Source organism: Lepidochelys kempii, chromosome 2, assembly GCF_965140265.1.
Source record: "Lepidochelys kempii isolate rLepKem1 chromosome 2, rLepKem1.hap2, whole genome shotgun sequence".
Classification (NCBI taxonomy): Eukaryota; Metazoa; Chordata; order Testudines; family Cheloniidae; genus Lepidochelys; species Lepidochelys kempii.
In genome coordinates, this window is record NC_133257.1 from 89,593,594 (window position 1) to 89,617,637 (window position 24,044).

General features: G+C 41.7%; 1 protein-coding gene across 1 annotated transcript in view; it reads left to right on the plus strand.

Moving 5' to 3' along the window:
- Positions 1-541: 541 nt before the first annotated feature.
- Positions 542-24,044, plus strand: part of VAPA (VAMP associated protein A) — a 42,334-nt gene continuing 18,831 nt past the window's right edge. Inside the window, exons 1-2 of the mRNA XM_073331611.1 lie at positions 542-864; positions 22,948-23,100. Of these exons, the coding sequence (XP_073187712.1) occupies positions 789-864; positions 22,948-23,100 (229 nt within the window). The 5' untranslated portion in view covers positions 542-788. The remainder of the gene's footprint in view (positions 865-22,947; positions 23,101-24,044) is intronic.

Sequence of the window (24,044 nt, forward strand, 5' to 3'; positions counted from 1 at the left end):
GAACTAAGCTCCTTATCCCTAGTCTGATTCTTGCTTGCATATTTATACCTGCCTCTAGAAATTTCCACTAGATGCATCCCACGAAGTGGATATTCACCCCTGAAAGCTTATGCTCCAGTACATCTGTTAGTGTATGAGGTGCCACAGGCCTCTACCCTCCCCTTGTGCACTGCTGTGGCCCTTGAAGACTACTATTCCTAGCATGCAATGCTCCCACCGCTTGCAGAGTATTGCATGCTGGGATCTGTAGTCTTCAGGCTGAACTTTGGCCACGTGGACCACCACTTCCTCCGCCGCTATACATTGCGCATGCGCTCTTTTTCCTTCCCCTCGACCCACTTCCCGTCTGCCTCTTCTAGCTCACGCGCCCCCTGCTGCTTCAGCAGGGGCAGCGCGTGACTGCTGGGCCGCGAAGCCAAGTCCAGCGAGCTGTCAACTGAGGGGGGGCGGAAGGAGAAGAGAGAGGGGAGGAAGCGCGCATGCGCCTGTTGGGTTCTGCCACTGCCGTCGCCGCCCTCGTGCCCGCGGCGAGGTTGGCGTTGGATCGCATTGCGCGCGGCCGCCGCGGGGCGGGGGGGGGTGGTTGAGTCAATTCTTAGAGGAAAAGGGGGGAGAGGAGCACGCGCGGGCGTGCCCACGCAGGGGGAACGAGGCGGCGGCCGCTCGGTCCGGACCCCAGCCGACTTCGGCGAGTCCTGCTCCCCCTCCCCGGCGTGAGCGAGCGGCGCCTCTGCCCGGCTCCTCCTCCCCTCCCCCCGCGGCAGCCCGCGAGCGAGCGAGCGAGCGAGATGGCGGCCGCTGGGACTCTGGCTAAGCACGAGCAGATCCTGGTGCTCGATCCGCCCACCGACCTCAAATTCAAAGGTACGAGGGGTGGGGGCCGAGTCGCCCGGGGCCGACAGGCTACGGGGTGGCGTGGTGGTGGGGGAGCCGGGCCCGGTCCGCCCCTTCCCCGGGGAGCGACTTCTCCGGGGTCGCGGCGGCAAGGCCCCGTCCCGGTCTCCCTGCGGAGCGGGGAGCCAGAGCCGGTGACCGGGACACGGCGGCGCCGCCGCCGCCATCTTGAGATCCCGCAGGGAATCGTGTGTCTCGGGCCCGGCTCCGACCCAGGCCGCTCCCGGGCAGAGGCGGGCAGGTGCCGCAGCAGCCGCCCCGCGTTGTATGCCTCGCCCCCCCGTGCCTGGAGCGGGGCCTCTCCGCCCGCAGCCTGGGAGCGTCTGCGCCGCAGCCAGGCCCTTAAACCTCCCCAGACTGCCCAGCCGAGGGGACGGGGCAGCCCGGCCTCCATCGCCTGGGAGCTGGCCAGGGACGTGCCGCATCTCTGCCCTGCCCGCTTTCGGGGCGGGTCTCTGGGGATCGGCGGGAGTGACTGGGGGGGCTCAGAGCGGGGATTGCTCCCTCCCCAAAACCTGTGTGGCGCGTCTTCCCCGGGGAGCGGGTAGGAGAGGCCCCGGGGCGGATGGTGCATGTGTGAGGAGAGACGCTCCCCCTTTCCCGGGGTGTCCTCAGCTCTGTTTGTTCCTTGTCTCCTAGTCTCGGTCTGCTTGCGGCTGGGTTAAGTCCAGCTGTTATCAAGGGTTTGTAGCGGGGAGGGAGTGGTGCTATTTTGCACCATTATCTGCTGGTATAACTAGGGGATCTGCAACGGCATGCTCCTTTCCCAGGTGGAGTTTGTCCCCTTTGGGAGGGCAGATGACACGATGCCGGCGTATTTCGGAGCAGTTTTAGGTTAATCCTTTGGAGTGTCTCAGTAGGCAGTTCATTAACTTTTGGTAATGAAGAAAAGGAATGTGAGAATTGCAAGTGCTTCTGTGTGTCAGATATTTATTTGTGGGGAGCTAGCTATGTAGTCTTACTAAGACTGGCTTAAAACCGTTCCCTTACAATAGGCTCTGATTGATTACACTGTTCTCTGATAAACCCCAGCTTGAACAGTGAGGGGGGTTCTGAACAGAGACACACATTCAGTTGCTAGGAAGACAGGCCCCTTGGAAGGTGAGGACCAAAAGAAAGTTGTGCAATGGTGATCATAATTATGTGGTAATTTTTAGTGCCCACAGATTGACAATGGGCATTAAGTGAACAATTTATTAAAGCTTTTATTCTGAAACAAAACTATTACTGTTAATTTTGAGAAAATATAAATAAATCTATTTGCATAAACATAAATTCCTTAATTCTTCAAATAGTATCAGCAGTTCTTGTACTTCTTAGCTAATCCTTTAATCTTTCTTTGTATTTAACTTTTTACATTTAACAGTGTTAATTCTTCAAGTTCTTTTTCTATTTATAGTATTTTGGGGAGCAGAGCAGTCTTTTCTTGCATTCTTTGGGAAATTTTAGAATCATTTTGGTGGCTTATTTGTAGAACCCTTTAAATGGGCAAGTAGAATAAACTGATGTGATCTTGTCTTACAGAGGACAACTATGTTCCTGAAAAATAGCTTTAGGTAGCCCATGTTTTATCAACAGGGCATAAAGCTTGCTTATTACAGAAGACAGATTTACAACAAACTATAATTTTCATATCAGATTTGAATTATTATCTACCCATTTAGTCAATTAAAATTAAACCTACAGGAATACGCTCACTAATTTTTTTGGTAGAACTTTTAAAATTGCATATTCTCCTATAACACCCAAAATTAGAGGGGTTTTTTTTCTGTTGTACATTGTTAAAATGCTTCCAGGTTTTATGAAGTCTCTCACAGGGTTAGCAGGCCCCAGAATTCTACATGCTCTTTGAGAATGGCTGCACTGTATTATACATTTCAATACCCTGTTGTCTCCCAAGAAGAGTAGAAAGAGGGTACACACATGCATACTAAACCAAAGCTAGTATGTATAATTGCGGGCATATCAACCTAGAATGTCTCTCTTAGCCAAAAATAAGCAATGTTTACTGGGTATAAACAGAACTGTTGAGATGTAAGAGATGCTGTCCTTGAATCATCATTGATTTGCAAAGTCTATAGGAAGGATATGAATAAGCAAACAAATAGTCACAGTGTGTACCTTCAGAATGGGAGACATACAAATTGTTTTAAGTGTAAACTTAAACTTTATTTAGACAAGTACAGGTGTTGGGAAGGCTTTTGTGGAAGGGAATTTTTAAGTAGAACATGAAGCAAAATGGGGCCTTTGATGACTATATAGAAGGACCAGACCTATTGGTCAGACACAGCAGGTCAGTTCACTTACTATACATGCCATCCCAGTATGTACCCTTTTATGTTAAAATACATCAGAACAATGTTCAGTTAACCACCATGCTTAACAGCAAGGTACAATAAAACACTGTTTCTCCAATGAAATAACTTAGAAAGTTGTGGGGGAGGGGGAGGTGTGTGCGAAAGAGATTGTAAGTAATATATTCTCCTTTTATTCCACTTAGACAAGCTGATAATAGGTAGTGTACCTTAAAAAAGGTTCTGTTTCAAATCCAATATGGCAAATTGTCTTGCGTTGGTAAAAAGAATAGTGTTTTACTGTGATTGTCACTGATTTGCTGAAGTTCTTTTGATGGGGCAGAAAAGAAAGTGGTTGACTCATATAGCATTCCTATAATCAAACATTTGATGTGCACACTAGACATCCAGATAGGGATTTTTAGAGTCCAGAACAAAAACAGGCTATTTTTTTGCTCCCAAAGGATTTACTTTCTGACATTTGTGATAGTCGAATGAGGGTATGATATGTGTTAACATGCTTTGGTGTAAGCAGCATGTTGCATTCAAAAATAAGCAAGTACTAGTCTTGTCAGGAAGCTCTGAGCAGCCTCCAGTAAAATGTTCCTGGTTTTTGCTTTCTTTACAGATGAGAAAGATGGTCAGCATCTTTGCTAACTGACTTAATTACTCAGAACCTTAATCAACAATTGCTGCATAAGGTCTGAATGAGAAGGTGTTACCATTTGGAGTTCATATAGGTTTAAGAAAATATCTGATGGTGGCTGATGAAATATGAAATATTTCCACTCCCGCCCTCACAATGAATGAAAGACTAGTATCCAGTATTTGTAGCCCCTAGATCTTTCAGTCTTAATAGCCTCTTGCTTGCTGAGGCAAAACCAGTTTTCTGTTCTGATGTAATGGGCAATAGTTGATCCTATGATATTGTGGCAGTCATCAGATTTACTCATTACATGGTTGTTCTCATAAGTAGCTCTTAAAACACGTGATGAAAGTAAGTATAATTATAACTTTTTTTTAACAAATGGAGAAACTGAGGCACAGAGTTGAAGTGATTTCCTGAATGAGCCACTGGCAATGCTGAGAATGGAACCCAGATCTCTTGCCTCTTAGATGCTTTATCCACTGAACCATACTACCTTCCTAAATCAGAGTATTCTTCCATCTCTCAGCCTAAAACATTTTGTTTATAACTTGAGATCTAAAGTTATAGCTATAGTGGCTTGATTTGATTGAATGATTTGAAAATATATTATTTGCTTAAAATTGACTAGTTTGGAAAATGGAACAACTTCACTGTATAGTATAAGGCTCTTTCAAATCAACCATGCAGATACTGATACATTTAGTAATCATTGGGTGTTCTGATGTTCTCCACAAGTTGAAGCTGCAGTTTTAATCTATCATCAATCTCTTGACTCTAAACAGATTTCTGTCCTGTTTAAAAGTCAGGTACCGTATATACTTGTTCATAAGCCAAATTTTTTAGTAAAAAAGGGAAGCACCAGAGAAGGGGGTTGGTTTATGAACGGGTATAGAGAGGGAGAGATGGGACACAGCCCCTCCCTCCCAACAGAGGGGGCAAGGAGAGGCAGCACAGTCAGCAGAGCCAGAAGGGAGGAGGCGGGACCAGAGTCTCTCCTATTCTGGCCACACTGCTCTCCCCCCAGCCTCCGAAGGAAGGGCAGCTCCGGGGCTGGCAGGCTGTAGCTGTGCCACTCAGCCCTGCCCCACAGAGCATGCTATGTTGGAGCAGCTCCAGCCAGGTCAGAGACATCCTCTCCTGGCCCTCCCCAGATAAGGTGGGAAGGGATGGGATGCAGAGAGTGTGGGGGTCCCGGGCTAGGGGTGGGGTCATGTGGGGGGTGGTCACAGGGGTTACTTCCCTGATTCCCAGCTCCCCCCCCCACACCCCAAAAAAAACAATTTCTCCACCAGTTGCTGTCCCAGCCCACCAGGGTAAGCAACTGGTGCGCAGGGACACTTGTTTACTTAGGTTTACCTCCCTGCCTGTGGATGCATGAGGTAAACAAACCATCTCGACCCATCAGCAGCTTATCCTGATGGCCCGGGAGCCAAAGTTTGCTGACCCCTGTATTATAGGGTTGGCTTATGAATGGGTCATAAAATTTTTCCATTTTTACGTATCCGTCTTGGGGGAAGTGGGGGTCGGCTTATAAACGAACCGGCTTATGATAGAGTATATACGGTAGTTTGTTATTGACACTTGAAGCTTTTCAGTTAAAGGTCTGATTGTCATGGGATCTCAGCATGGTCTTCATTAAATTGATAAAGGCTCTTTTTTTACCCTTTAAAAGGTATGTATGATTGTGAGAGTTTAATTGGGGTTACTTTCTGCGTGTCAGTCCTTTTTTTTTCTTATCTAAGAGCTGCTCCAGCCTTTAAAAATATAATTAAGTCAATAATAAACAAGGTATGTGTTTTGCATACACTACCTAAATTTCTTCAAAATATTGTGTCAGAGTTCATCATTAACAAGTACATTTCCCAGACTTGAAGAAGAGCTCAGTGTAAGCTCTTGTCTGTCTCACAATAGAAGTTGGTCCAGTAAAAGATATTACCTAACCCACTTTGTCTCTCTTAATATCCTGGGAGTAACTTGGCTACAACACTACATTAACAAGTCACTCATTTTGCTAGTATTTAATAACCATGCTCCTGGCCATCCTGGTAAAATGTTGCTTCTTGTTCCAAGTCTTTCTAGTAACTATGGAATATTAGACACATTTAATTTGGAGTAGTTTGTAAGTATTTATATCACCAAATATTTTCTCACTCCCTTTAAAGTTTAAAAAAATCCTTTTGTTACTAACATCTCAAATTATTAAAAATGAAAAAAAACTAAAATTCAGATTTTATAATGAAGATTTTTTGCTTTTTCCTCAATTTGGACAATGAAAATAGATTAGTCACCTTCATTTTCTGGCTCTCTTACACTAGCATAATACTTCTCTATTCGTTACAAACATAGCAGAGGAGTATTTAAATGTAGTCTCTTCAGTGGAATTTAAAAAAAAGGTATGAACATTTCTATTTACTAAGCCTGAATTTTGGGAGTAATTGACTTAATCCTTTAAAGGATTATCAGCCAGTATCTTATTTAGGGTGCATATTTCAAATAACTTATTGGCATCACACAGGAATATTTTAAGATTTAAAAAAATGCTTTCTTTTGAGTAGGGCTTATTCTTGATTGAGGTTCTTCATTGAAGATCTTGTTACAGGAATGTGAAATCCAGTTGTGTTTCTATTGAAAAGGTCACTTCTTGAAAGTGTAAACAAAGTATCATTACAGATATGAGCAAGAGTACAGTGGTGGTGTTTTTCCATTTTGTACCTGATTTTGTCATGTTTTGGGCTAGAATAAAAACATAAATAAATAGTCTGAAATCACTCAGTTACCAATAATGATCACTATAGCAGATCAGATTTCATTTCTCATTATCAATCTGATTTGTAATCTAAACTCATTAGAAGAGTGTAAAATTGCCTCCTGTTAGAAACAGTATTCATGCAGATTAACGTGTTCAGGCTACATAAAATATTGCAGGGAAACACTTTCTAGTTATATGTCAAGTATAGATGTCCTTCTGGGATTTCTCATGATTATAAAAAGCATATCAAATAAGTATTGGAGTTCAGTAGTATGCTTTGTAATCACTGCCTTGCTATTGGTAATGTTGAAAGCTACGGGATATGCATTACTGCAAATCGAGAAGGTTGAATTTAAGAGTAAAAATAGCTCACTGTTAAATCCATCCCCCTGCTTTCAAGATCTGTTGCCAAAATTGGCCCAGGCTATGCCTTTTTGTGTAGGGAGGATTTGAACTCCTTAAATGTAATCTGCCTGCTTTATTTGAGTGTGCCTGCATTGGGTGGTCTTTTGGTACTGCCCAAAGTGCCAACAGGATTGTGGTAGATTAGTATTGAGTTGTGTTGTCTCAGACTTCACTGTGAAGTAAATGTTCCTGAATAAAAATAACAGAAAATAAAGTCATACTAGTTACATTTAAAAAAATTGAAATATTACATTGCACAGGGAAAATTTGATGAAAATGGTTATGTGCACAATTGTGATTTTACTATTTATAAAATGACGAACTCTTTTATACTTAATGTGTCTGTATGCTAAGTGTTAGTAGTGTGTACTGAGATATATCATTCTGTCTTAAGTTGAATATCTAAGATTCAGTGAATAGTCATTGATTTTTAAGGCCAAAAGTGTGTGACCTCATTCACAGCACAGGCTATAGAATTTCACCAAGTGATTATTGGCCAAAAATAACTTTTAGTAAGATGGACAGACACCCTTTCCTTAACCTGTTCATTATATAATTTTAACATTCGTTTAATAAAATCATATAATTTTTTGTAGTGGCAATGGAATGTAAGATAAAGTAACAATGATATGTATAGATGTGTTAAGAAAAAATAAAATGCAACATTTAAAAAACTTTGACCAATCAGTATTTACAGGCAAGTGTTGTGACCATTGTCATCTCATCATCTCACAGTTAGGACAGAACTCAAAACTGAGTAATAGACGGGTTATTTTGCTTTGCCAAGTTAGGAGTACTGTAGGTGTATTTGATACTGACTGCTGTTAGATTTATTAAAGCTGAAAATAGTGTGACAAGTTATGTTGGTAATAGTGGCATGTCTTGCTATTTATTCAGATAGAAAATTTTATCAATAAATACTTAGAGTATTTGTTGTCAAAGGGCTACCTTCTTCTTTAATTGGAGTTAACAGGAGTTTTGTTGCTCAGTTTATCCCACTTCCAGGCGCTGGAGAAATACCAGCTATACATGATCCTAGATCTCTCTCAAGTGCAGCTAATTGTAGTTTGAGAATGAAACTGACAGATCTTTTTTATTGTTTAAGGCCACTATGAAAAACAGAACCTTGAAGCGTAGTTCAAAGATAGCACTGTGGTGGGAATCCTAGTTCCTCAGCCAAAGGGGTTGTATATAGTGCATTGGATGTTTCAATACAGCACTGTCCTCTAATGGTTCATTGCTGAATGAGGTGGTTCATATCCTTATAAACTTCTGGCCAGTTTAGTCATTTGATTGATAGCTGTCTTGTAAACTACGCAATCACTAGCCATTTAAAGGATTGCAATATACTTATCTTGCCAGTTGCAAAATCAAGTAGAAAGAAAAGACTGAGGAGAGCTTAGTTCATACGAAACTAGTAAGGAAAATTAAGAAATATATGAACCGTTAAGGGACTAATTATAGATTGGTATTAACTTTCTCCACCCATACTGGAAGTTCTCAAATGAGACAAATGTGATCTTAATGTAAACCAAGCACAGACATATTAATTTGATAGACAAAATCAACCGCAAGTTTGACCAGTAATACGAGTTGTAGCATTCTGCACAATTCTTACTAAAAATAGGAAAGTAGAATCACAAGTATGGTATATTGTAGTTAAGAAATTCCACTTTATTGTTTTTTTGTTTTTTCCTTTAAGTCATAAAACTTAATTTCTGATATAACAAAGATGCAATTTATTCTTGGGGTGCGCGTATTTATAACAATCTTGATTATAACATATTTGATTATAATGTACTTGAGCATTGATTTCTGAGGGGAGAAGAGCTTTCAGTGAAGCTTTCTTGTGCTTTTTAGCTCAAAAGTGAAAGTTTTGATAAAATTTTGTTTTGTAAAATTTGTTTTGGCAATGTTTAGTAGTTTTGAATAATGGGATGTGGGCTTTGGGGGAGGGAGTCCTTCACTTTTGACTTTATTAAGCTTTAAATCATTTAATTTAGAAATGAAACTACCAGCATATGATATTCAAGTTGAATACAGTTGGCAGTGAGGTTTGAAGAAATCTTCTGTTTATGCAGCTGTCGTGGCAAAAAAAGCATATTAGGTACTTGAGTGAATTTTTAAAAAGATAAAGAATAACCCAGAAAATATATGTTGGCATAACTGAGTATAATACTTGCTTAGAGTAACGTCTAGTTTGACACTTAAGAGACCAAAAAGGTCTGGAGAAGGTGACCTGAAGTATGGTGATGGTTAAATATGCCTAGAGATCATAATAAACTAGGGTTTTAACTTTGAAAGAAGTTAGAAAAGATTGTCTGCAATATTTAAAATTCTAGATTGTATTTCTACATTGTCTTGTAATACAAAGTGTATGTGGGGGGCTCTCAGTAAACTTGGAACAAAACAGAAATACAACGCACATAGCCTATGGAGTTGAATTCATTGCTACAAGAGGTTACAGTCAAATACCGGAGCTAAGTTTAGAAAAGAATTAGATAATTATTAATGATTTTTGATGTTGTTCATGCTAACATAGGGGTGATAATTTTTATTGAAAATGGAGGTTCTTTTGTCTTTGCAGTTTTCATGATATCTAGCATATGCCATTTCACTTCCTTGTAGTAACTTTGGTTAGGGTTTTTGGGTGTGGAGATGTGTGTAATACATAAAAATTAAGATACCCAATTTTGAAATAAACTGTGGTACTATTGTGCAGTATAGTCCTGATTTTTTCAAAATCCTGTTATCTGAACCTCTGCATTATTCGAATCCCTTCCTACTCCCTCATGCTGGGAAGGGATTTGCATAACAGAGCAGAGACCCCCGGCTGCAGGGTACAGTTACCAACTTTCATGCAGTAAATAAGCACCCCTACTTTCACAATAAGCCAAAAATCAAGCTAATCCCATTTCAAAATAAGGCCAAAACAAGCCAATCCCTAAGAACTCCAATAGTCTATGTGACTAGATCCCACGGCCTGCAGTCTGGGACTGTGGTGGGCCTGCTGTGCAGCCCTGACTCCTCCTCCCCCGCCCCCCCCCCCCCTTTGCCCCTGCTCGCTGGGAGCCGATTAAAAAAAAAAAAAAAAGAAGCTACAAGCTAAAAACTAGCCAACAAGCAACTCAAGCCAATTAAGCCAAAAACAAGCCCAATTTCTGCCTTTTTTTTTTTTTTTTTTGCGGGTTTGGCATGTCTGCTGCAGGGGAGCCTATCTTACTGTGGAGGTGCCGGGAAGGCTGCGGTCCTGATGGGGCAGAGCAGAGTCTGGGCTGAGGGTCTCTGCTCTGCCCTGTCAGGACCTCAGTCTCCCTCCTTCAGCTTGTGCCTGCAATAATGGAGAGTGAGTGAGCAGAGCCGTGACGGTGGAACTGTAGAGGGCTTCCTATGCTGCTGCTCCTTATTGATTATCCAAACTTCCTATTATCTGAATAAAATCCTGAGTCCCTCCTGGTAGTTGGATAATTGGGAGTATGCTGTATTAATTTTACTTGATGGAACGTGATTTGAGGTTACTGAGATAAATATTTTATAGTTCTAAATGAGATGGAGTAGGTTACCAACAAGCATACTATTTTTTTTTTTAAGCAGATGATCTAGTAATTTCCTGAGTAACTTAAAGGCAGGTCCCATCAGTGCCCTTAAAACTAACTGATGAAGACATGAGTATCAGTCTGTTTCTGTACACTTCTAATTAATCTTTGCACCTCTGGGTGAAAACTCACAATGTGTTTTGGTTTTTTTGCCCATGAACCTGCAGTGAGATATTTGTACATTTAGAGAGCTTGTATGTCAATGGCCTATTGGATAGAGCACTCAACTGGGAGTCAGGAGACCTGGGTTTTATTCCCAGCTCTTTCACTCTCCTGCCTGGTGACCATGGGCACATCACTTCACCTTCCTGTTTCCCCACTGTAAAATGGGGACAATTATACTGACCTTCTTTGATATCTACTGATTCAACATGCTGTGTAAGGGCTAGGTATTATTATTTAGACCTGCATTTAGAAAATTTAAAATATGACACTGAAACCTGTTGAGGTTGGACTTTGTGCTTTGTATTAGGCAGAGGAGGTTGGAGAGCAGCAACAAAAAATGAAACTAATTTGATTTAAAAAAAAAAAACAGCAAACTTTCATGGGCTGCTTGCTATTACGGGATGAGAAGAGCAAAAAATACCTCCCTTCCAAAGTACCCAATAACATAAATGCATACACTTGTCTTTGTTCACAGCAGGAGCAGAATTATGAGACTTGAAAAAAGTTGCTTTCCCTCTGTTGCTGGAACTTTACGCACAAGGGAAGCAGTAGTGACCAGGAAAGTGATTTTTGAGTTCTTGCATTAGGTTCAGTACTTTGAATGTCCCTTGTTTTGAGAGTGGTCTCTTTGATAACAAGTTTTTGTAGCATGCTGGTCCCTGGAATAAGTGTCTTGAGGAAGCTGATTTTGATTAGGCTTTTTGCAGAGAGACTGAGTACCGTATATACTCGTTCATAAACCGAATATTTTTGGTAAAAAAGTGACTCAAAGAGTGGCTTATAAAAGGGTCTACACCAAAATTTGGAATTATTGAATTGAATATCTAATACATTGTTATTTTGTTTACATGGAGCGTCTGCAAGCATGGAGCTCCTCAGCACCCTGTGACTGCGGTTTGCAGCTCCCATTGGCTGGGAATGGCGCACCGCGGTCACAGGGAGCTGAGGGGTCCATGCCTGCAGACTCTCCAGGTAAACAAAACATCCCGACCCTCCAGCGGCTTATCCTGACAGACTGGGAGTCAGAGTTTGCCGATGCATTTATTGATGTCAATATTGCAGCCTTTTAAAGTTGCAAAGGCTTTGTTTAGTGGGCTAGATTGGCTTGAAAGGAATACTTAAAAGAGCAGTGCAGATCTGCATGACACAGTTTGACCCATGCATTTCACAAAATGCTATACCTTATAAGCCAGTCAGAAAAATAGAATGAATGATAGTACTATAGCGCTGGTGTCAGTCCACTACTGTGTAATTTGATCTCTTCATGCATTTCTACCTATGGACCTCATAAGTCTTGAGCCAATATGAAAATATAATGTGCAGAATTGATGGAATATCTATTAAAATTGAAATAGCATGTTATCCCCACAGACATGCCAATCTACAGGGCTGCTTTGAAATAAACAAAGAACAATAATAATTTGACGGTGATAAAGCAGGTGACATTCCTATATAAAGTCCTACAAAATCTATAACTACAATAATAATAAATTTTCATACTGGTATTTAAAATGAACAATGGCGAAATAAAAAGAAAAAGGTGTGCTTATCACGCAGCATTCAAACTTAAAGTTGTTGAATATGCAGAAACAACAATAATTGCGCCGCTGCTCATGAATTCTGTATCAATGAGAAACAAGTAAGAGAATGGCAAAAAAATAAAACACTAAAAGACATACCAAGAAGCAAGAAAAAATGTCCAACGGGGTGCGCTTCATTTTCTGAGCTGGAGAAAGATCTCAATAACTGGGTTGTTGAATGTCGACAAAATGGGTACATTGTCACTAGAACTGGAATTCGTCTGCCTACTCTGCAAATGTCAAAAGAAGACAAATGCAAGTCAGTAAAGCCATCAGTGTTTGTCGCATCAGCGAGTTGGTGTACTCACTTCGTGAACCGTCATAGTCTCTGTCATCATTAGGGAACAAAGATAGTGCAAAAGCTGCTGAGAGATCTGGAAGAAAAATTTGAATGTTTCCGAAGTTTATTATAAAATATCAAAAGGAATATGCATTTGAACTGTCACAAATAGGAAATATGGATGAAACACCGATGACATTCGATCTCCTGAGCAACAGAACGGTAATCGCTGTTGGTGAGTTGTACTTAAAACCACTGACCATGAAAAAATCCATTTTATGGTGGTTTTATCATGTTTGGCAAATGGATCAAAGCTCCCTCCTGTTATTTTTAAAAGAAAAACTTTGCCTAAAAACATGACATTTCCTACTGGTGTCATCATACATGTATACAAAAAGGGATGGATGGATGAAAGTGGGACTACTGAATGTCTGGGGAAAAGTGTGGAATAAGAGACCAGGAGCACGTTTCAAGAAACCTGCTATGCTCGTTTGGGACGTGTTCAGGGCACACAAGATGGATGAGGTGAAAAATGAGGCCAAAAATATGAAAACTACTTTGTCTGTAATACCTGGAGGCTTAACTTTTCAGTTCTACAACCGCTTGATGACTGCCTGAACAAACCCTTTAAAGGCAGGCTACGCAAAATGTGGTCTGAATGGATGTGCTCAGGCATGGTGAAGTTGAAAAAAGGCAGGAATCTTGTGAAGCCCGAAATCAGTCTGGTCACCCAGTGGATCAAGGATGCGTGGGTGTCCATTCCCTTGGAAATGATAGAAAAATCATTTAGGAAATGCTGTCTCAGCAATGCACTCGACGGGTCAGAAGATGATGACACAACAGAGACTGATGATGAGAAGGAATCTGAGTCTGAAGATGGCACTGCCGACATCTACAATGACCATGCAGGTGCAGCTGTGACTGAAGCAGAGTTTAATGAACTGTTTGGTGAATCAGAGACTGATTCAGACTTTGAAGGATTTTAAGACTTTTTAAAGTCTCATATTGTTCTAAGTTACTTGTTTTAAATATCCATTTACTGATTTTAAATATTGACTGTAATTTTGAAGGCAAATACATATTTGTTCAATTGTTGTTATAACAGGTTTTTCATTAGATTACATTAAAATAATTCTAGCAAAACTTTTGAGTGTTTGTTGTGATGCCAGCTTTTAAAATATAGCAGTTGGAAAACCTTGGCTCCCAGCCTGTCAGGGTAAGCCGCTGGCAGTTTGGTAAGTTTTGTTTACTTGGAGCATCTGCAGGCACGGAGCCCCTCAGCTCCCAGTGGCTGTGGTTTGCCGTTCCCAGCCAACGGGAGCTATGGGAAGTGCCACCACTTCCCGCAGCTCCCATTGGCTGGGAATGACAAACTGCAGCCACTGGGAGCTGAGGGGCTCCGTGCCTGTGAACGCTCCAAGTTAACAAAACTTACCCTAATGGGCCAGGAGCCAGTTTGCCAACCCCTGAAATATAGGGTCGGCTTATGAAAGGTCATACAGTTTTTTTGCTATTTTTACCTATCCATCTTGGGGGGTCGGCTTATAAACGAACGAGCTAATGAACGAGTATATACAGTAGTTTGGCACCAGGGCCATAATAGTTGGTAGTCTGAGATGATTAAAATGAATTTTTGATTCCTTATATATCATTTTAAGAATTGCTTTCCTGTTGCAGCAGAGGCTAAAAAGATGTATGAAAACTAGCCTGGAAGCTTCATTTTTTTGTGAAGGCACCTATGCCTTATGGTACTGCTTATTGGACATGTTGAATAAACTTGAAACCTTCACTGTGCTTCAGCCCCACCAATGCTGGCTGTTTTGGTAATATATCAGGTGAAAACCTATCTTTCATTCTCGGTGGTTTATCCAGTTTTGCTGTACTAGTCTGGCATTCTTTGTGTGGTTTCTAGAAAGAGAGTTCTTGTGAGTATCTCTACTTAGTTCATCCGTTATTTGGTTTATTTAGATTAGGCAACATGTTGCAGTTCCTGCAGTAAAGGATCATGCCATAGCCAGTACGCTACTGAAATATAATGGTTGATCACCTATACTTAGCAGTCCCTGACACATGGCCTTGGACATCGCTTGTTTTATTAAACATTCACATTTAGCTCTTGGAAGAGGAGAATATTTTATCAGTGTAAAGTTTTGAAAGACTTATTTTCTCTGTCCCACTGTATCCCCGGGGAGAATAAGAGTTGTTCAAAATTTTAAAATTTTCTAATTGATATGAAGTCATAATATTCAGTAGGAATAACATTGCCATTAAGTGAAAGTAGGATGTGAGTTTGGAATTAACAAAGAGAGATGTGGACCTTTAATATAAATAATTGAAAATGAGCCTCAAAGAAAACTTGTCACTCTGCTAAATGGATGTGTGAGGAATATCTTTCAATAAAAAAGAACCAGGAAGGTACAGCAATTGAATATAAATCAGGCTTACTGTCTTGTGCTTTTAAATTCTAAAGCTAACTTAAATTAAGACTTAAGTAGTTCTGGCAAAAAGTTACTTATTTTCTCATCAGGTATTGGTTTGTTTGGCTTATAATCACCCTCCCAAATTACAAATTTTAATTTTAATTTCAATTTCAACGCACCATAATATTGTATTTACACAATAAAGTGTAACTCTTGATTGTGAGTACCGAAGCACTTCATTAGAGTTGTGCTGAAGTGTAAGCATGCATAGTTATAATAATATAAATATTTCATATCAGCTGGGATAAAGTAGTTCTGCCCCATGATGTTTCAAATTACCATCAGCTATACAGCGTTGTTTGAGTACGTATGATCTTTTGTGTATTAAGTGGTTAATGTTGTACTCATTGGATTCATCATGCCACTGACACCATCAACTGAATGTCAGGTTTTGGACCAACATGAGGTTATAAACTAGGATTCTTTGAGTGGGAGTTTATTGCTCTGTCTGGTTTGAAACTGCTAGGCTTCTTCCCGGCTAAGAAGCTGGCAAAAAGTATCTCTTTAAAGATTTTTTTCCCCACACTGAGGTCTGTCAGTACCGCCTTCAGGCATGCCTGGCAAACTACACTGATTTTGCTTCTCAGTGTTCTACCTCTGTCAGAGGTAGACAGAATCTCTCTACAGGTTAAAAATAGAGCTCTTCCCACTCCTAAGGGAAAATCTTTGGCAGATCCACTAGCAATCTGCATGATGACTGACAGCCTGTCAGGATGGAGAGCTAGATGGAATCTTATATAACACATGGCAAGTGGTGTACTCTTCTGAAGTCCTAGTCTAGAATCAATCTTCCGGAATTGTGAGCATGCAAGTGTCAGCTTGTTTTCAAAGGTGCTCTGAGTCACACATTTATGAGGAGAATGATATAACTACTACCATAGTTTAGCTCATGTCCAAAAAGAACAAACAACAAAAGATTATATTGCAGATCTTGAAATACCTGGATTTGTGACTCAGAGATATCGATAGGCTGAATGGCTCAGTCATAATGAGCTGGAAGTGGGAGAATCAGAGTTAAACCAGCAAGTCTTCAGTCAGATTATATAGAGTTGGTTCCTTCCGCAAGAGACTCATGTCGCAATCCAGTTCATAGGGAAGATAACCAAATTCTGCAAATATTTTCGCTTAGAGACTACAGTGGATGCACTACCACTTCCCTTATCTGATCTGCAGTGATCCCTTTTTACTGTTACCCTTTGCATCCAGATGGTCAGAGGGTCATCTTGGCTTGAGTTTTGGTTGGTAATCCTGATTTCCTCTTCTGGCCCGCATGCCCTTGCCTTCCCAGATAGTGTGTCCTCCATGAGTTAGTACTAATCTCTTGAGATCTCATCTACCACACGCCTTTGACCTACCCAAACCTGCAGTGTATGAAGCTTGCCTGGTGGAAACTGAAACACCATGCCTCCTAGAGCAAGCTGTGAAATACTGTCAAGTTGCTTGATTTCCTTGTTAGATCCAGAAAATTTTCTACTTTTGGCCATCCGTAGTCTTTCAGGAGGAAGACAAATCTCTGGAGATCGTCCATGAAGGGCACATCTCTTTAAATTGTTTACAGAAGAATCTGAGTTCCAGGTTCTTGAAAGTGCAAGTCTAAGCAGCAAATAGTAGGTATCACATTCTTTGCTGTGTCATCAAGCTGTGCTTTGCTGTGTCATGTAAGGCCCTACTTAACTTGTGATATTGCAGAAATTGTGGATTCCCCAATATTAGGTTTTCACTGCAGTTTTGACAGTGGGAGTCCCGCCATTCATGCAGGTGACAGTAGGAACCCTGGCCACCCTGTGGCGGAGAGCAGTAGTCCCTGCTCTCAGCCCTGGGCCCCCACTCACATCCCCAGGTGGCCAACAGGAAAAAATCATGGAAAAGTAATTATGGACTTTATTACCACAAAATTGTTTAATGCTATCTCTATTCTCAATGTGATCTGTTATTTTACTTTCACTCCTGGGGGAATTCTGTGGCACTGTATGTGCGTGTGTGTGTGCATATTTCATGTGCTGCATATATTTTTAATTTTTTGTGTGCAGAAAATAGCTTCTGCTGAAAAGTTGCTGCAGTTCCGCATTTTGCCTGAGGTGCTGTGATGCTAGAACACAGCAGCTGCTTCTAGTCAGTCCCAGGTAAAGTAGGGAAGAGAGAGAGCCTGCCTTCTTCACAGTGCCTATTGGGCCAGGTCAGGAGACAGGCGATATGGGGAGACAGACAGCATGGCGCTGCTGGGGCGGGGTCAGACGGGCTCATAAGGGCTAGTGGGGGAGGACAGAGACTGGGGCATGGGTTGAATGGGAGTGGAGGTGTAGGGCCATGGGCAGAGGGGATTGGTCGAGGGAGGTTCAGGGCCACATGGGGACGGGGTGCAGGGACACATGGAGATGAGGGGAAGGGGATAGCTGAGGGACACTTGGGGATTGGGTGGTGCAGGGACATATGGGGATGGGTGAGGGGGTGTAGGGCCACATGGGGACGTGGTTGGCTGAGTGGGGGCACAGAGACACATGGGGACAAGGGAGGAGGGTTCACGGACACATGGGATGGGGGGAGTGGGTGTCCGAGTGGGGGTGCAGGGACACATGGGGACAGGAGCAGACATGCCTGACTGAATGGGAGAGACTAGGGGTCAGCTAGGGTCTGCATGGGGGACACTCCCTAACAATCCCTACCTGCCCTCCCAAAAAAAACCCACCTGTTTCCCACCTATACCCAGCAGCCCTCCACGTTCACACCCACTTCCCAGCAAGTATTTACCTCCCCATCAGCTCTTCCGTTACCCCTGACTCCCTCAAGCCTTTGCATTGCTTCTGAGGGGTGCGGGAAATATGGTTCTGTACTGTAGGTTAAATGAATTATTACTCAGTTCTGTAACAATGTGCCTAGTAAGGAATCTATTTGTCAAAAACATTTCCTGAATCTTTTTTGTTGTCTGTATTGTTAGACATATTTGCTGACAGGTATTTTGAAATAAATTACCAAAATAATTGAAACTGGTATGATTATATTGTGTTACGTTGAGAAATAAAATGTGCAGAATTTTGCAAAATTTTTAATTTTTTGGTGCAGAATTCCCCCAGGAGTATACTATGTCCTTTATGGTTAATGGCCATTTTATGCAATATTACCTGCCTAGGCATAGTGAAACATATTATGGGGAAAATTACGCAGGTGCATAGTTTCCTGAGGTGTAATTGTTAATGCGTTTTTTTTATAAGTGAGACATCTTCTAATTCATCTTTTGTTTTTCCTCCTGTTGACACTGCTATTGGACATCACATTTTAATGGGTCTGCAAACTTTCCCTGTGAACAATAGGAAAATCTCTTACCTGAAAATTTCTTTTAGTCTAGTAGGAAAGTCTACAGATATAATTTACTCAGGACTAGGATTGTTTTGAGGGAGAATTAAACTGTTGTGCTCATCACCATTTTCTGTGTGTTCACAAATACATATATGTTCCAGAAGTTTGGGTGGAATTTGAAGTTGTTCTGAAATAGCAAGTGCTATTGATTTCTCCTTTTAATAACTTCTGAATTAAACTTTAATGAACATAACTCTTTGGAAGTATCTTTAGCTGGCTGGGTCTTCAGCTAAGTTGCCTCTAAGCTGCATGGCCGTGTGGCAGGCTGTAAAGGGCTGCGCAGGCACGCAACCACAAGGGCCTGGAGAGGACAAAAGTAGGGGGTTTGTGGGGAGGGGAGCAAGTTGGCCCTGGCTCTGCTGCTGGCGGGTAGAGGTGCCTCTCCTCCAGAGCTACTGCTGATGGGGAGAGGGCCTGGGGGGAGTTTTCTGGCCCCAGCCCCGGGGCTGCTGCCAGCAGGGAGAGGGCTGGGGGGAGTCTTCTGGCCCCAGCTCCAGGACAGCCTACACGCCAAACCCCTCATCCCCAGTCCCACTCCAGAGCCTGCACCCCCCTGCAGTCCAAGCCCAATCCTCTGCTCTAGACCTGAGCCCTCTCCTGCACCCCAAGTCCCTCATCCCTGGCCCCACCCCAGAGCCCTCACCCCAACTGTCTGCCCCAGCCGAGTCCCCTCCCACACTCCGAACCTCTCGGCCCCACTCTTGCCACACATGACCTCCATATTGGTGCACATAACAAAATTCATTCTGCACATGGATATAAAAAATAAGAGGGAACATTAGTCTTCGGGGTGTTGCCTCTCCCAGCCTGCCTTGATTGATCACTCTGGTTTCTGCCTCCTAAGAGTTCTAAGCATTAGAGAGACTAGGGTGACCAGATGTCTCAATTTTGTAGGGGCAGTCCCGATATTTGGGTTTTTTTCTTATATAGGTGCCTATTACCCTCCACCCCCATCCCGATTTTTCACACTTTCTATTTGGTCACCCTAGGAGAGATCAATTTTAATGGTTCTGCAGACTTTTGCTGCCAAAAAGATTTTCCTCCTGTCCTGTTCCTCTTTTCACCAGAATAGAGTGGAACCAGGTCTGCACTAGAAACTTTTGCTGATGTAGTTTTGTGGTTTAGGGGTGTACATTTTATTGTGGGGTTTTATTTCAACACTGGCAAAACCCCTAGTGTAGCTGCAGTTTGTGCTGGCAAATGTACTTTATGCCTATGTAGCTTATTTTACGCGCCAAACCAGGATAAGCGCTTTTTTGTTTGCAGGTTAGATTGACTTAAATCAAAGTGGTTTTAATCACCTAGCAGGAAACCTTGATTTGAATAATCAATTTTAATCGTGTTTTGCATTTGTAATTTTTATTATTTTCCTAAAGAAAAATTGATTCTCATTAGTTGATAACCATTAGAACGTATTGATTTGAAACTAAATATAGCCTTTACACTAAATTTGGTGCTCCTTTTTGCTAGTCAGGATGATACACTGTATGCACATTTACTTCATCAGAATATAACAACTTATATTCATTCAGATTCTTAACTTTTACTTTTTTATTATGTTTAGAAAATGGTGAATGATACATTTCGTATTTATTAGATTTTTACTTGTTTTGTGTCAAGCTCTGGATGGAAATTCAAATTCAATTAAAATTCACAATTTTTTATTAAATAAAATGACTTTAAAAGTGCTGGATACACAAGAAAAAAGTTATGAAAATGTTTTACATTTAATATTGGCTTATTAAACGATGTATTATCTATAGTTAGTGAATTGAACTGATTGTTTCTGGTCATAGCGTCTTGCAAGGTTTTAGAACTAGAAGATCTCACATTCTCACATCTAGTTTTTACTAGTCTTCACGCTGGAAGAGAAAAACAAACTTTCCTGCTTTTTCAACTCCCAGTTGGTTTCTTAACTTTGAATGAACTGGTGATTAAACTGAACTAGTTGAATAAATTGAAATGAAGAAAATACTCTCTTTGACCCTGCAGAAGAGGCTACTGGTGTCAAAAGCCGGTTTAGGACTTCAGCAAACTTTGATTCCCGTTGCTTAGTAAATGGCTTCCAACAGTTCAGTGGTTTGATTTGCTTTAAAACTTGGCAGGAAACATTTATTGCTTAATAGTAAAGTTTGTAATTAATTTTAAATGATTTAAATAGATTATAATTTTAGGACTTATGTAGCTTGTCAATTTCAAATTTATTTTTAAGTGGGTCTGTTTTTAAAAAATAAACTTGTATTTAGTTTAAAAAAAATAAAATGTATTTATATTTTTAAAAAAATCATCAATTTTTATTCACCCTGTTTCTGCTATAACCTGCATCTGTGCTAGGATGATATGCTCTTATAACTGTATCCGTATACCTTTTCTAGTAGAGATATTTGGAACTAAGTCTGACCAAAACTTCTCCGCACACCTGTGATAAGTATGCTACAGCCAGAATGGGAAGATCAGGGCAGTCCTGGTCCTACCACTACGCACAGACCTCTTTAACCACCCAAGAGTGCACTTGTCATCATCGATGCACCTGTTGTGGGCCCACTTTCCCTGCCCAGATTTCTCTGTGATGTCAATGTGGTATGAAGAATGATCTTCAGCTGATGACAGAAACCAGTCTCATATAACTGACCCGACCACATGTTTACCTGGCTTTGGTTTGCCAAGCTACTCATGGGCCCTTCTGAATCAATTTTGAACGAGCCAGGGACAATGTGCTGCCAGCCTTCATGCTTGGGGCTGGCCAGCAGGAGGATCCCAGATGCAGCTGTGGACAAAGACAGAGAATGTCTCACATGACTGACTGCCGTCTTACCAGTTTGGTGGTGGCCTGAGGGTTCTGCCCTTCGCTGATGAGGCTGCTGCAAATTGGCTTTGCAAGCCCCGCATCCAATAAGATGAAATGTAGACATGGTTGAATTGGAAGCCTCTATCCATTCCTCCCTCTCCTGACCCTTGTCGTCAGCCGGTTATCAACTCCTCTCCAGTCACTCCTGTGTAGGGTGGTGCTGATTATTCCCTCTGAACCAAGGATTCAGATTGAGGGTTCACAGGATCATAGCAATGAAGGACGTGCCATACTGATAGTTTAGTGGGCCATCTAGCCCAGTATCCTGTCCAGTCGTGGCTAATACCAGTTGCTTCATCTAGAGGTGCTGGGAGATTCCTGTTACAGAATAACCTACCCATTGGGGAAAGTTTCATCCCTGATCTCAGGGCTGGGTTATATCCTGAAATTTGAGGGGTTATAGCCTTTTACTTTTCGTCTTATGTAATAAAAATGTTGTTCTTTTTGTGTGTGACTGTTTGTTTTAACTATGGTCAGTTACAAAAACTAAAATGGAAGTTGCTTTAATTTCAGCATTTTCACAGTAAATTGCAGTAGGATTTTTAAAATACCATTAAAGAGCCCCAGAGTAGTTTTGATAGCTAAAAACTCTGCATGTGAAATTTGGTAAAGAGCAAATTTCATATACATAAAACCTTTTCAATAAAACTATAAGCAGGTATCCTCCCATTCAGTGCTTTTGCTATCTTGCTTTCCCACAGCTTGGGGCCAGTTAACCTCACTTGTGCTTGGAAAATTACAGCTTCCTCTCCTCTCCTCTCTTCATGCCATTACTACTAGGTGCCATTTGAGGATGGTCTTTGCTTGAAGAGAAGGAGCTTATATTGCTAACACTGAAACTACCTCTTTGCTTGGCCACCTAGTCTGGTCACTTCCCTCATCTAGAACTGTAGGGTTTTGTTTTTTTGGCAAACATAGTGTTAATCTAGAGCTGTGTGGATAAGCATGGAAATTGAATTCTCTTGTCCACATGATAGGTACAGTGTGGGCAACAGCAATTTAAACATTTCTATCTTCTCTGCCAGTTTTTTTTTCTGCCTGCATCTGGAAAGACCACTTGAGAGTTAAAGGATTAGTGTCTCTGCCCATTTTGTCCTTGGCAACTCTATCGACTGTCAACCAGCGAGCAATTAATGCATCACAGTATCACAGAATTTTACCTATTATGACTTAAACATTTTACTACTCAAGTGTAACAAAGCTATAGAGAGGTTTCTTAAACGTAAATACACATTGCTTCTGTTCCTAAGGAAAAATACTGCCATAGTTACTTTAACACTTTGACTATCATATGGTATTTCAAGGAAATTGTGGGAAAATAGTAAGTTTGCTGAAAATGTTTTCTTTTCTGTATTAGCTGTACTATTTTTAAATAATTTGAATCCAAACTATGACTAGTTTGAATTACAGAGATGTGCACTGACGAGTGTGTGTGTGTGTATAGGTGTATATTGTCTTCATGTAACAGAGTACATGTGGGGTCTGGCCATTTAACAGAAAGAGTATGTACCTTGTTGCGTGCTTTGTAATTGTTAATGTTCTTAGAAGATAGTTTTTGCTATCAGAAATTATATTTAAGAGTATTCAGGGCAGCATAAGCAAGTGTTTTTCTTAAAAACATACCTTTTTTTTAAAAAAACAAAAACAAAACAGGTCCCTTTACAGATGTAGTCACTACAAATCTTAAGCTACGAAACCCATCAGATAGAAAAGTATGTTTCAAAGTGAAGACCACAGCACCTCGTCGATACTGTGTGCGGCCAAACAGTGGAATTATTGACCCAGGATCATCTGTAACTGTTTCAGGTAAAAAGAAGTTTGTTGTGCAGCTTTATAGTTCTGATTCTCTTGTTCCAAGCTACTACATGAAACACTTTGCCACCTATCCCTTACAGAAACTATTGCATAACATCATTAACTATGTTTTTTTTAAAGGGTTGTTGATAATGAATTGTTAGTACAGTCTCTTCAGTATCGTTAAGCTTGCAGGTGCCACCACAATAACTCGTACACCAGAAGTTAATATATGAAAATCCTGGATACTGAAATATTTAGCTGTCTGTTACAAACTACCGTAAATACTCATTCATAAGCTGAATTTTTTAGTAAAAAAGGGAAGCATCAGAGAAGGGGGTTGGCTTACGAACGGGTACAGAGAGTGGGAGAGGCGGGACACAGCCCCCTTTCCCCCCCCCCCCCCACACACACAGAGGGAGCAAGGAGAGGCAGCAGAGCCAGAAGGGAAGAGGTGGGGCCAGAGTCTCTCCTCTTCTGGCCATGCTGCTCTCTCCCCAACCTCTGAAGCAGCTGCAGCTCCGGGGCTGGCAGGCTGCGACCGTGCCACCTGGCCTGCCAGAGCATCTCCGTCTGGGTCAGAGACATCCTCCTGGCCCTCCCCAGGTAAGGTGGGAAGGGATGAGATGGGGAGGGTGTGGGAGTCCTGGGCTAGGTGTGGGGCGGGGAGGGGTCACACGTAGAGGGGTCATGTGGGGAGGTCCCAGATTAGGAATGGGGTCATATGGGGGGTGGTCACAGGGGTTACTCCCCTGAACCCTAGTTTCCCTCTCCCCCCCCCCCAAATTTCCCCACCAGTTGCTGTCCTGGCCCCTCAGGGTAAGCCGCTGGAGGGCTGGGACATTTTGTTTACTTAGGTTTACCTCCGTGCCTGTGGACGCTTGAGGTAAACAAATGGTCTTGGCCCGCCAGCAGCTTATCCTGATGGGCTGGGATCCAAAGTTTGCCAACCCCTG